At 41.8% G+C, this 14,057-nt stretch overlaps 1 protein-coding gene across 2 annotated transcripts in view; it reads left to right on the top strand.

Annotated features, from left to right (window-relative positions):
• Nucleotides 1-1,967, top strand: part of RIC8A (RIC8 guanine nucleotide exchange factor A) — a 55,272-nt gene extending 53,305 nt beyond the window's left edge. For both annotated transcript variants that reach the window (XM_073655969.1, XM_073655970.1), the window contains one exon: nt 434-1,967. In XM_073655969.1, the coding sequence (XP_073512070.1) occupies nt 434-554 (121 nt within the window). In that variant the 3' untranslated portion in view covers nt 555-1,967. The remainder of the gene's footprint in view (nt 1-433) is intronic.
• The last annotated feature ends 12,090 nt before the right edge of the window (nt 1,968-14,057 follow it).

The following is a 14,057-nucleotide window of genomic DNA, read 5'->3' as shown; positions in this document are numbered from 1 at the left end:
TTTACAGGTGTACATAATTGGATAAATATACACATACATACTATATATATAGATATTTTTTTATTATTATTATTTATTTATTTTATAAAACTCTGAATTATTTAAAAGCTGTAAAATACGGGAAAAAAATACAACACAATCATGCTGACCTGCAGTTGTTGACCACATTGCAAAAAAAACCCCATAATGGCAGAATACCTTTTTATAATTTTTTTTTTCCTTTCACCCCCTTGGAATTTTTTTATTTTTTTCAGCATATTATTCGGTAAAGTGAATAGTGGTGTTCAAAACTACATGTTGTCCTGCGTAAAAAAAAGTTTTTATATGGGTATGTCAACAAAACAATAAAAAGAGCTATGGCTCTTAGAAAAATTGGGATAAAAACAAAAAATTGCCTAATATGTCTTATGTCATTTTTTTTTTTTGTGTACAGAGAACAAATCATCCAGCCGATGGGAGTAACATCCGATGGGAGACTGGAGGCTTTGGACGAGGCGGCACAGAGGATGTTACAGCAACAGGAATCTTCTGATCTGGAGACGGATTCAGACTAAAACTGTTCACGAGTTGAAAGCACATGTAAGAAGTCCGAGCCATGCAGAGGGCGGAGAAAGAGACTACAAACATCTTTATAGCCACCATAAACCACATGGGAAACTAAATGTAGATTACTGTAGATGAATCTGAGACCTCGGCAGTAGACCAGACTCTGGGATGTTACAAAGTATAATATGGTCCTTTCGTAGGAGAACTTTCAGCCCCCGAGGACCCCACAGAGATCTGACATCCCAGCTGTTTCCCAGGGTTCATGGCACTGAGCTCCAGCGGCTCTACTTGGATAGCTGCCAGACCGGGGATCGTCGTCAACTGTCTTAGAAAGTTGTCGCTAAACAAGTTTTTACCACTAGAGAGCCACGCTTCTTATACACACTGCCACCAGAGGTCAACTGGTATAATAATAGATGTCAGTAGATGCAAATTGTACATTTAGTGGCCGTAGGAGTCTTAACCCAACCCCAAAAAAATTACCCCAAAATCCTTTAAGTAATTTTCCAAAGAAAGCACAATGACTAGGGTGCACTGACTAGATTCTGGGTGCACCAAAATAACTAGGGTGCTGTGATTCTAGATGCACTAAAATGACAGGAGGTGCAATGATTTTGTGTGAACTAAATGCCTAGGGGTGTAGTGGTTCTGGGTTGACCAAAATGCCTAGGGGTGCAGTGATTCTGGGTGCACCAAAATGACTAGGGGTGCAGTGATTCTGGGTCCATCAAAATGACTAGGGGTGCAGTGATTCTGGGTCCACCAAAATGACTAGGGGTGCAGTGATTCTGGGTCCATTAAAATTACAAGGGTGCAGTGATTCTGGATCCATCAAAATGACTAGGGGTGCAGTGATTCTGGGTGGATCAAAATGACTAGTGGTACAGTGATTCTGGGTCCACCAAAATGACAAGGGGGTGCAGTGATTCTGGGTCCATCAAAATGACTAGTGGTGCAGTGATTTTGGGTCCATCAAAAGGACTAGTGGTGCAGTGATTCTGGGTCTACCATAATGAGATGGTATAAAAAATGTATTCGAAGCTTTTGGTCAGTCCTTAAAAATGTACTGTTAGGATTTGCTTCTTCTGCCAACATAGTGATGAGTGATTGTGAAGAATTAGGTTTATATGAACCAGGAACCTAAATAACCGTGATATGTATATCTGTAGTCAATGTGACGAAGCTGCTATAGACGGAACGTGCAGAATTTCCTTATGAAGGACGCATATTTAGGAATTTTGTTATTTAATGTGTGTGTGAAAGGTTAGCCTTGTGACCCGGTATATTACACTGAGATGTTCTGTCTAGGCTTTTAGTGCAGAAGATATAATGCTATGAACAAAGAGAAAATCCCACAAGAGAGATCATAAACCTGTAGTGAATTATCAATTCCCTATTTTATAAATTAGCCAAATATTTAATTGTGCTGCTTGTGTTTTTTTTATATTGGTAAGTGTGTGAATATCTGAAAATAACTTTACTGCAGTTATTATTTTAGTAAAAGGAAAAAAAAAGAAATACAAATTCCTTATTTACTTTAATATGTTCCGCCACCCCACAACGTAAGTTTTATCTGGAGGGTTCCTTTTAACAGCGGACCCACTGGTGATTGATCCTGAATAAGTGAGGTACTCGCACAATATTGCCAGAATAAGGTACCCCTTTCTGGGGACTTTATTATGACTTAATTAAAATATTAGCATGGGCATAGAAGAAGATATCTGACACATTTCAAGTCTAGCTGCCTCTTAATCGTAGATATATCTAAAATTAAAAGTCAGCTAGACTTGAAACGCGTTGGATATATTTTTTTAGACCCTTGTTACTTTACTATGACTTCATTAAAATAGTATCTTTGCTTTTAAGTTGCTTTGCTCGATTGAAAAACCTCCTTTCACTACTTTATCCAATAGACCGGCCTAAAGCATTTTCACCTTTTGTTCATATCACCAGACTCCATGCATAATACAGAAGGTGGGAGGTCTAGTTTTCTCACTTGCATATGAATTTGGCTCTTTCACGGCCTTAGTACTCTACCATACTACACTCTTGGGTAACATTGCAAATTTGTAAAACTGGTAAGATGCCAAAATCCATTCTGCTTCCTGTAGCATCGGCGTCTCTGCCTCCTGCTAGGCAGAGACGCCGTCCCCTTTACCGCCGCGGTCCTGCTCCGGTGTCTTCCGGCCTCCCTGCAGCTGCTGCTGGTGCACTTTGCTTCCTTGGCTCTGTGCTTAGGGCGCGTGTGCACGCTCCCTCCCTCTTAAATGGGCCGCGCCCGCCATCCTAAAAAGTCCCCGGCCAATGGCCGGAGGACTTTCCCTATAAAAGGCACCTCCTCCAATATGGAGGTGCCCGTGCAAGGTTGTTGCTCTGTGATACTTACTTTGCTTCAGCCCTCAGGTCCTCTTCAAGTCAGTCCTGTCCGCCAGTCTGACTACTTTCCAGCCCGACAGTCTGTCTACACTCCAGTCCGCCAGTCTGTCCATGGGCGCTGCCCACCTGCTTACCTGGGAGCACCTGCCTGTTACCTGCCGTGCCCACCAGCCTGCTTACCTGGAAGCACCTGCCTGTTACCTGCCTTGCCCGCCAGCCCGCTTACCTGGAAGCACCTGCCAGTTACCTGTTGTGCCCGCCTGCCTGCTTACCCGGAGCACCCATCTGGCTATCAGCCGAATCAGCCTGCTTGTCTACCCGGACCACCCGTCAGCCTGCCTGCCGTGCTCACCTGTACCGGTCAGTTCCTCCCTTCTGACCCATGGGAGTCACCTGCTCTCATACAAGGTCGGTCCCAGAGTGGCTCCTGGTCCCTCTGCTCGATTCCTCCCTGGTTCACGGAGTCGACTGAGCCGCCGTGCGACCTTGGTCGGACCGAATAGATACTCAGTCACACCCCTCTGGCACCTCCTTGCACCGCAGCACAGAGGTTCCACCACCCGGATCCGTAACACTTCTCGTCGATTTTATGGAAAATTCCTACAATGCAGAAGCTCTTCTTGCCACGTAATTTGATCTGATGATTTCCAGATAGAAAATAGCTTAACCAAAACCATAAAACACCCATGTCAGACACCAAATATCACATAATTTATTATGAGAGAATCCTCCTCATCGTCTGGGGACTAATGTGAGTTAAAGGGGAATCCAATCAAGGCTTCCATACCTAATCAGATTTTTGAGGACAATGTCCATTTTTCCATTTTTATATACCACCCTCTTATAGAAAGCTGCAGTATTTACCCATATTTACATTCATCAGGGTCTTCTATCCATCCATCTCATGACGATAGCCTTGCTAGCCAAAAACAATGTTTCTCCGAGAAGAGTGAGAAGGTCTCCTCATCAAGAATTCCTAATAAACCCACCTTAGAGCAGAGGTGGACAGGGAGCTGTATGATCTCGATGAGGATAGGTATGACCTCTTTCCAAAAGTCTGCAATAGGAGGGCAATGCTATAAAATCTGCCGACTTTTCCCCACACCTATGGCAATCTGCAGTGGTGGATTTACTCTTTTTATATAACCTGCTAGGAGTGAGGTAGCATTGATGGACTAAATACATTTGGACTAGCTTGTTGTTAATTGCCGGTGAAACATATTGTGGGATGGTCAAGGCCTCACTCCAATCCTTCTCTGATAGGGAAGGTATTATTGTCCTCCATTTGACCTCAACCAGCAAGGGCGATGAGGAGCATCTCCTGCTTTGTAACTGGGTGTATAAAAAGATCAACCCCTTGGGTCCTTGGCTCCTTAGAATCCCAATCGGGCTATGAGGATATGAGACAGTTTCCAATGTCTGGGAACTGGGTATGTAGAGCATGTCTTGGTTGCAGATACCTAATGAAAGCATGTCATGGGACTTGAGAGAGCTGTTGACCTTGATCAAAGGAAAGAAGAACACCCTGGATATATACCTGAGCCAGTGTCTTGACCCCTAAGTTCGACCAAAACTGAGCATCTTGGGAATGTAACAATTTGGGAAGAGCACTGTTATGCCATAAGGGGGACTTAGCTACTGTGTCCTTGAATTGAAAAGTCTTTTTGGTGGCTCTCCACAATTGAACCCCAAGTCTGTGAATTAGCAAGAAGGAGTGTGAGTATTGCTCTGGTGTCTCCAAGACCCCCCCCCATAGACTCTGAAGACTCAAACAGTGAACAAGGTGGTGTTCAGAATTAGATAAATCATCTACTATCCATTGTTGTAGAAAGCGAAGTAGTATAAGAAGAAGTCCGGGAGTGCAACACATTTCTCAACCCGCTGCTATTTACTAGAAGAAAGTGTTCTTGGTTCCTGAAGGCACCACACTGCTTTTTTTTTTCTTTTTTATAAATGGTCAACAATCTGTCCACCCAGAGAAAGCCAAATAAAGATGACACACAATGGTTTTTCTAGTGTCACTTTGTTCTACAAGGTTCCTAGTGGTTGGAATCTGGTCTTTTCCCCTCACACATGACAGCACCCCAGAGAAAGAGAGAGCGGATCCACCTTACAAGGACAGGAAACCTACAGAATCCAAGGAGGAGCTTTTCCAATCGCATCAGTGGTTTCCTGTCCTTGGAGAAGGCATCTACATCCTTGAATTTGTCCAGAGAGAAGATCTTCGTGGGATGGATTAGGGGAGCTATTGAGTTGGCCTACTGTGCAAATGATCTGGCTGTTCCATGGGGCTTGACGGCTCATTCAATTAGGGCTCTTTCGACCCCCTTGCGTGGAAAGAGTGAATGTCTCCATTGAGCAGATATGTAAGGCCATGGCATGGTCCTCACCTTGCACCTTCTACAAGCACCATTGGTTAATCTTGGGGTCTTCTGCTGAACTTTCGCAAGCAGTGGTTCCTCCCTAGGGTTTAAGGGTTCTCTTCTACTCTCTCTAGGGTGCTGTCATGGGTGATCAGAAAAGACTTTAATTACCGGTAATGGTATTTTCCAGAACCCAAGACAGCACCCTTAAATTACTTCCCTTCACAGGTAAATTGGTGGGTCATATTCAGTTCCTTGTGGGTGTTGGACTCATGTGGTGTCGCAGTAAAAAAAAATAAAATAAAATAAATTATTTTGTTGATAGATGTTTAAACTACTAAAGGGTTGTCCTCTCATGCTCTGAAAACCACTGATGCAAGTGGAGAGGTTCCTCCTTTTATTCTGTAGGTTTCCTGACTTTGATGGGTAGATCCTCTCTCAGGTGGTGCTGTCATGGGTTCTGGAAAATCCCATTACCGGTAAGTAATGTATTTTTCAAGGGGGCTCACAGATCCTCTTGGGTGTGTCTTTAGACTGCTTTGCCACACCCCCTCATTGAAGGCTGTAAAAATTAACACTAAAAATGACCATATCTCTACAACCGTATGGCAGATTAATAAAAAAAACAAAAATGAATACTCAGGGGAACAGCGGGAATAAAATAAGGGCAAAAATTGCACACTTTTGACCTTGTGATAGGTCTGCTTTAAAGAAGTACTCCTAGTATAACATATGATCATCTACTCATGGGATGGGAGATGATTGCTGGGACCTCGATTGATTACCAGAATGGGCGTCCTATGGAGAGGAGGTAACTTATCACTTATGCTCCCTTAAAGGGTTAATGGCTTTACACGATATTATATAACTAGAATTTCTTGCTGTTTTCCGTTAGAAGGAAGTTCTGCAGCGTCAGCTCTGTGAGCTGTTCAGTAATTATCTTCCCCCAGGCTTGGGAGCCGCCTTGTTCAACATCACTGCATGTGACTTCAAGTGCAATGGAAGATTGATCTCTGAAATATCTATTGCGTGTGATCCCAGGGCTCGTAGAGATGTTTGATAATCGGGAGGCGTCAGCGAGCGCTGTGTACAGGTAGAGCTCACAACTGTCCAAACCTGTCCGAACAACCTGCCGCATCACCAAACGTATCTCTCAAATCGAGGGTGCTTGTTTAACCCATTACCATCCACGCCATGGAAATTGGCTAATGGCACAGTTCCCATACATCTTCTCCATAGACTTAGTTAAGGGGGTTATCTGAGGATATAAATAAAAAATAATAAAAGCTGCTTATTCTCTGCTCCATAGGGATTACTTATGAAAAATGTTCTAGCATGAAGACCGTCCACTGTCTCCCAGTCCAGTTTACCTCTTGGTTTCCGTTAAATTCCCTTTAACTTACAGTGCCAGGTTTTTGCTAGCATGATATAGGGGCAGAGACTCTGATTCCAGCGATGTATCCCTTATTTGGCTGCTTACTGTAGTTTTGATAAAATCACTGTTTTCTCTGAATGCTGAGCTCTGTATAACCCCGCCCATACCACTGATTGGCAGCTTTCTGCCTATGTCTACAGAAAGCCGCCAATCAGTGTTGGGGGCGTGGCTGGACTACATAGCAGCAGGTTTACTAGACCTCTGGTGACAATCTCCTGCTGATAAAACAGGGATTTTATCAAAACTATAGCAAGCAGCCCGGTAAGTGACACATCGCTGGAATCGGGGTCTTTGCCCCTACATTATACTACTTTCAAATTAGGTGGCAAAAACCTGGAGAGAGATTTGCTTTAACCCTGCTGCGAAGGGATGGATGATGACTGGTTACTAGTCGGAGGGGAGACAGCCCCCCAAGTAAGAGTTGCTGTCTTAACAAGATAAGAATTGTTACATAGGAAAAAAAAATAGAAGTACCCTTAAAAGTTTTTCATATCTTGAAAGTGGGTTTTTCCACTGGGATCTCTTGGACTTGCATCTTTTTTTCTAATAGTTCGGCCACTGACTATGTATAATATTCTGTCGCAGCTAAGCTGTAGAAGGGTGATTAGCTGCAATACCTGGCACAGCCTGAAACTAAGAGTGGCACTGTTTGTGGAGAAGGAACAATTCCTACTCTGGGGGTTGGACTATGTTGTGCTGTAAATCAAGGCTATTTAACGTTTGCTAACTTTTAGGGTGAGGCTTGTCCCCCTATATTTATGAGTTGGAGGTTCAAAGGGAGAATTTTTTTAAAGGGGCTGTTGTTGGTAACTGCATTCGGGGAATCCTGTGACCGAGGTCAGCGTTGTTTGCTGAGAATACTGCACAACTATTAATAATGAGCAGGTCTGTACTAGTCCTGGCGGTTCTCACTGCCGTGTGCTGTGGAATGCATATCCACTCGCCAGACACAACCTACATTACAGTGGACAACATCCTAAAAATCACAACAATCAAGGGATAATTGGTTCAGTAACGCAAAATCCACGCGGATTTATATTTGTCTTTAAGCCAGAAGTCAATGTCATCAGATAGAGCCACAGAGTGGAAAACGGAAAGAGGCTGGAGACAGCAGGGGCTATGCACGTCTAAGAAGAATGGGTGACTAGGTGACAAAATGATCCCGCCGATCTAAAACAGAATGCCAAAATATTGATTTCCATACAAGTACGCAATCGTCTGATTAGATCAGGAGGTTTCAGCTTCTTAGAAGAGGCACCAAATGGTCACAATTTGGACTAGGGGTGTGTTCACAATGAATGTTTTTGGAAAGGAAACTCCCACGTTTTTAAAGAGGATTTTGGAAAGTTTCCTCTCCAAAAACGTAGCAAAAAGACTAACTGTGAACATATCCTAAAACTAATCAAACTCTACATTCCCTAAAACTGATCAAACCCTATACATGAACAATACCCTAAGACTGATCAAAAACTACATATTTTCAAGCAAAAACTGTTTCAGGAAACTTTCCATTATTTGGGTAGGTTTTGGAGGAGGTTTTTTATTTCCTGTCCTTTGATCCAACTGGGCCTAATTTATAGAGGTTTCCATCAGATTTCAAAGAAAACATGAACTTTTTTTTTAAATCGTAGGAGTTTTTCTAAAGCTCTTCAGGGACAAAAAAAAATCTCAAAAATATTTGTGGAATTGCCATAGAGATGATTTGGAAGAGTTTTCCAAGAGTGTTTGAAGCCGTTTTTGAGGAGGATTTTAGAGTTTCTGACTTCAGAGAAAAAAAAAAAATCCTGGAAAAAACAAAACAAAAAGTCAAACATGGACAAGTGTGGTGTGGTTTTTGGATGGAGGTAGCCATGTTTTTCTTAGTCTGTACTACTTTAACAACCTGTATATAGGGATCAATAATTGGTTGAACTCAACTTTTTAGAAGATGAAAGCAGCTGATTTAAAACTGATGAATAGTATCTGTCCAAATATGCCATGACTTCCTGAATGACCTGATTTGCCATGCTCTGAAATGGGAAATCGTGAGGTCAGTCACAACGAGGAGATTCTAGTATTTCTACATTGTGTTCAAGGGATAATGTTGTTTTTGTATCCTATTAAGCTATATAACGGCGTAAAAAATACAGAGTGTTGACACCGCCGAGGCATGTCGTCATCATCCACTACGGCACCTAAATGGTGACAGACACATAATGCCTCCAGCATTGGCTGACTTGGACAGAAATGTCATGTCTGTCAGATTTGGATCCTGAAACTACATTTATAGGGCTGCTAGCCTTTGTGACCTCATACTCTGACATCATAGTAAAGATGTAACATCATTTCTGACCTCACTCCTCACCCATTCTGGCCTTAAAGGGGACATATCTGATAAATGCCCTGATATTATCACTCAGTATCATTGCTTATCTTTCTTTTTCTCTGAGATATTCCTAAATGAATGGTGTAAGATTACCAGTTTTTGGGGGAAAAATGTTTATATGGCTCACAATGCCTGACCAAGAAAGGCAACAGGTATTTTTTTTCAAAGTTATTTTTCACCACTCATTTCAGGATCTTCAAAGTCACAAGGAAAGATGAGGAAGGAAAAGTGTACATTAATGCCTACTTGTGACCGAATAGTATTGATACCCTTTCTGGCACCCGGGTACCAGTCATCATTTAGGTGCCCACATCTTGTCACATCAAACTTGTAATACAAGTAGTCACCACTTGGTGGCATCTTCTTATTGTGCAATCTGCTAACTCAGATTATATTGACAAGTTTCAGTAAGGAGAAATGGCCTGGAGTGAAATGTGCTACTTTATATATTCCTTGTGGAGATTGGGAGAAGGCTATCTCTCTAAAGCCTACAGAAGACAGATCATAATGGGATTTGCCCCATCAGTTTTTGAAAAAGAAAAACTGAACCTTCAACGCACCAAATGAGTATTCTAGAAATTACATAAAATTATCCTGATGTAAATGCTGCTGTTCTCCTGAATCCGGTGATGTTTTTCTTTTGTTTCTACGCCTCTCCATTCCTGAGATATTGCCTTTTCTTTCCTAAATATGAAGCTACTCTATTTAGCCAAGTGGGCGTGTTCATGTGGACCTTGCCTAGTTGGCTAAAAGACTAGATTTATATACAGGGACGAGAGGGACGTATCTCAGGAACGGAGAGGTGCAGAAACAAAAGAAAAACAACGCCGGAATCAGAAGAGCGGCATTTACACCAGGTTAAAAAAATTACATATTTATGGGAAGTGAGAAATTTTCTTTGGTTCTGTCCAAAAGAATTAAATTAATGTTCATAGGACTCTAGGCAACTCATGACAACTAAAGGCACATTTACAGGCGCGCCAATAAAATAAAAAAAAAAGTCCATTGGTGTTTGCGTAAAGGCCCTTTGACATGGACCAATGCAAACTGCAAGGGACTGAGCTTTTAGTAAAGGATCGTTCAGTCCCCATACAGTTTGAAAATTTTTGGCAGGCAATACCAGTTTACACAAGAGATATGCTTCCAAAAACAATAATATTTTTAGGATGCACTAAAGATTAACCAATAAATGAGTTTTCACTTTTTCTGCAACATGCCAATGATTGGGAACGAGTGTTCCTTGGAATACTCATTTAGCCAATTATCGCCCCGTATAGAAGGAGGTATTATCCATAGTCCGGTGTTGAAACTGTTCTGGGTGCCAAGTGGGTGTGAACAGGCCAATGTAACTTGGTAAGGGTATTTAGATACAGGACTAGGGAAGCAGACCGAATCCTGATACCAAGTTTTTCCATATTCTTTTATACTCTGCCTCCTTATGTGGCAAAATTGCCAAATGTCTTTAGACTCCTGCCTCAAAAGGGGACTGGGTTTATGTAAACCCTTCCCAAACGTGGGCCGACGGGTGGTGTTACTGGAAAGGGTGAGGATGTCCCCATGAGGAGCCAGGGTCGGTGTTTAAAGGGGTTATCTGGTTTCACAAGAAAAGTCTAGAGTTACCTATGTCACGATTGGAATAGGCCAAATTACAGAAGGAATGTATGAAAAATTAAGCACACTTTTACTGATTCCATAAGAATTAACAGGGTACTGCTAATTGAATGCTTTTGATTGATTGTTCATCAGCAAGTTTGATCACCTTTATAAAAGCAGAAGTTTGGGCATTTTTGCTGGACTGGAGCATTCAGGCATGTGTCAACTCAATGCCAAGGAAGAAAGACCTCAGTAATGACTTTATGAAAGCAATTGTTGCTGCCCGTTAACCTGGGAATGGCTAGAAAGCCATTTCCAAACAATTTGGATTATTCACAAGTTAATCTTCTCAGGAGTGGATGTCCCTGCAAAGTCACTCCATGGTCAGACCGTGTTATGCGCAGAGAAATTTTCAAAAAACTCTAGAGCTACAGCTCAGACTCTAAAGGCCTGAGCATGGTAAATGTTCAAGTTCATGAGTATAATTAGAAAAAGACTGAACAAACGTGGATTTTTTTTTTGGAAGGGTTGCCAGGAGAAAGTAAAAAAACCATGGCATCACGACTAAATTTTGCAAAGTTGCATCTGAACAAACCCAGTTGAATTGGACAGTTGAGACCAAAATGGAGATGTTTGGACATAATGCTTTAAACCAAAGCGCATATCAACACACACCTTATACCAATTGTCAAGCATAATGTTGAAGGAGTGAGGATTTGGCCTTGTTTTGCAGCCACAGGACCTGGGCACCTTGCTGTCAATGAGTCGCCTATGAACTCCTCTGTAGGCTGAAGTGTTCTAGAATGCAATCCAAGTTGTGAAGAAGAATTGACCAAAATTCCTCCAGGACGATGAGCGATAGAAACTCAGATAGAAAATGATTGCTCAAAGTTATTGCTGCTAAGGTTGGTTGTACAAGTTATTGATTCATGGGGTGTACTTAATTTTTCACACACTGCTTTTGCATTTTGGCTTGGAGATTGGTAAAAAAAAAGTAATGACATGGTGTAACTTACAATTTGTTGTTCATCTGAGGTTGAATTTACCTAATTTTAGGACCTGGTAAGGATTTTTTTCCATTATGTTCAGAGGGTGTACTTATTTGTTAGTGCGGAAAAAAACAAACATTTTCTTCTCTTACATTTTGTTTAAAGATCAGAAACTATTAAAACAAATATAGGAAACCTCAGAAGGGGGCAAATACTTTTTTTTTCCCTACTGCCAGGTTACCTTATTTGCACTATTTAGCTCTTTACTAATCACGATTTCTTAGAAGATGTCACAGCATCCTTCAGTGTGAAATGAGGACAACTGCAGAACAGAACTACATCTCGTTTAATCCTTAAAGTGAGTCCTGTGTTTATGATAATTACCTAAACGTGGATCAGCGTAATAAGACGGCTCATGTCAGGTTGACATTTTATACATTCGAGTGCTACAATTATCTGCAGCGATACCCAAGCTCTGCGAGGCTTATGCTTGTCATAGACTTCTGCTTAAAGTCAAGGAAATCTTCCATTAATTTATTAATAAATAATGTGGTCATGTCCTTATTTAAGGTTCACAAAAGGTGATTCTTCATTTGTGCGTTAAAAGGGTTGTCCAATCTTTGTGACTAGAATTGTGAATCACGCTGTCAAGATTCACTGGGACCGGGGGCACAAGATTGCAAGTATGTGATTTGATACATGTGGTCATATGCCGACTAGACGTGCGCGGCCAGCCACGTCTAGTTGAAATTTGTCCGGAAGTATGCAAATCACATACTTGTGGTTACATGACTGCCCGCTCCCGACACCTGAGAATCTTGACAGTGCATACTGGGCACGCTGTGATGATTCACAATTCTGCAGTCACAAAAAAAAGTGATTGAAAACTTGAACCCCAAGCCTGGACAACCCTTTTAAATAGTGGCATAAATAGCAATTCTTCAATGTCTGTAATCATGGTAAGTTCTTTCATACAAGCGGAAGAGTTCCGAAAATAGTTCCAAGTACCGGAAGTACCATGTTCATTCTTCGAGCGCCTTTGTTTGGAAGCCGTCCGTTCTCTTTACTTGACCGGATGTAGCAAAGATGCCGGGGTGGAGCTGCTGCAAAACCACCAGAGAAGACCACGTCAGGATAAAGGCCGCCAGCTTTTTTCTGAAACGGCTTCGCGTCGGAAAGCTCAGTGCGTCTGCTGGTGTCTTAAAGACGTGTGCACGTAGCTTTACTATGATACAAAATAAATGACAGCGAGTTCTGCTTTACTCCGGAGTCACCTCTTCAGATATTATACAATCTTCTCAGATGTTGATGAGGTCCTCCATCCCCAAAACCCCCGATGTACTAGGAGTACTACTTGTGTAAAAATGCATATAAGACAATATAAATTTTGTGTTCATTCGTTCAGGTATTCACGACTTTAGATTCATTTATTGGATTAGTGTGCAAAAATGAATTATACAATGCTGAAGTCATCAGGTGTGACTCTCCAGAAAAATAATCCCCGGGGAGTTCATGGTGAATATAACACATGATATTAACCTTTCAGTTCCCAGACATTTTAGAAAAACAGTTTTGGAGAGAAATAAAGTATGGTCTCGGAAACGTCATCAGTTCACAGTAATCTAGAATCTAAGGCTATGTTCCCAACAGAGAAGAACCCGTAGGATATGTGCACAAAGCATGTTTTTCCGGCTGCCAAAAAGATCTGTTTAAGCAAAAACATTGAGAAAACTCTCAAAAAAACTCCCGGGCATCTTTCGAGCCTTATCATAGACTTGTATTGTAAAGTACAGAGGGTCTTCAGAGCGAAAAATGCCTGAAGAATGGTCTGCTCACTTACTTTAATCTCTTGGCATTTTTGGAAACCCAAAGTGGTTGAAAAACGCTCAAAGGCATTTTCAGGTGGTTTTGAGAAGCGGACGTTTCATCTCTGCATGACAAAAAGTCGTGTGAACATACCCTGAACTGAACACCACATCGGGAGACATTGCATGTTCAAAATCAGACTTGTCCTCTAACTTGTCCATTGGAGAGCAGTCGCCTCTTACCCACCACAAAGACTCCCTTAACACTAAAAATAATCAAAGGGGATACATAATCATAGAATGTTAGAGTTGGAGGGGTCCGCCAGGGTCATCGTGTCTAACCCCCTGCTCAATACAGGAGTTACTAAACCATCTCAGACTGATGTCTGTCCAGCCTCTGATTGAAGACTTCCATTGAAGGAGAATTCACCACCTCTCGTGGCCGCCTGTTCCACTCATTGATCACCCTCACTGTCAAAAAGTTTTTTCTAATATCTAATCTGTATCTTCTCCCTTTCAGTTTCATTCCATTGCTTCTCGTGTTTCCATGTTCAAATGAGAATAAGGATGATCCCTGTACACTGT

This window comes from Phyllobates terribilis, unplaced genomic scaffold, assembly GCF_046119375.1.
Source record: "Phyllobates terribilis strain yellow unplaced genomic scaffold, ASM4611937v1 Scaffold_12__6_contigs__length_324123572, whole genome shotgun sequence".
In the NCBI taxonomy this organism is placed as follows: domain Eukaryota; kingdom Metazoa; phylum Chordata; class Amphibia; order Anura; family Dendrobatidae; genus Phyllobates; species Phyllobates terribilis.
The sequence above is the reverse complement of the archived record's forward strand: the minus strand, read 5'-3'. Positions and strand labels throughout refer to the sequence as shown.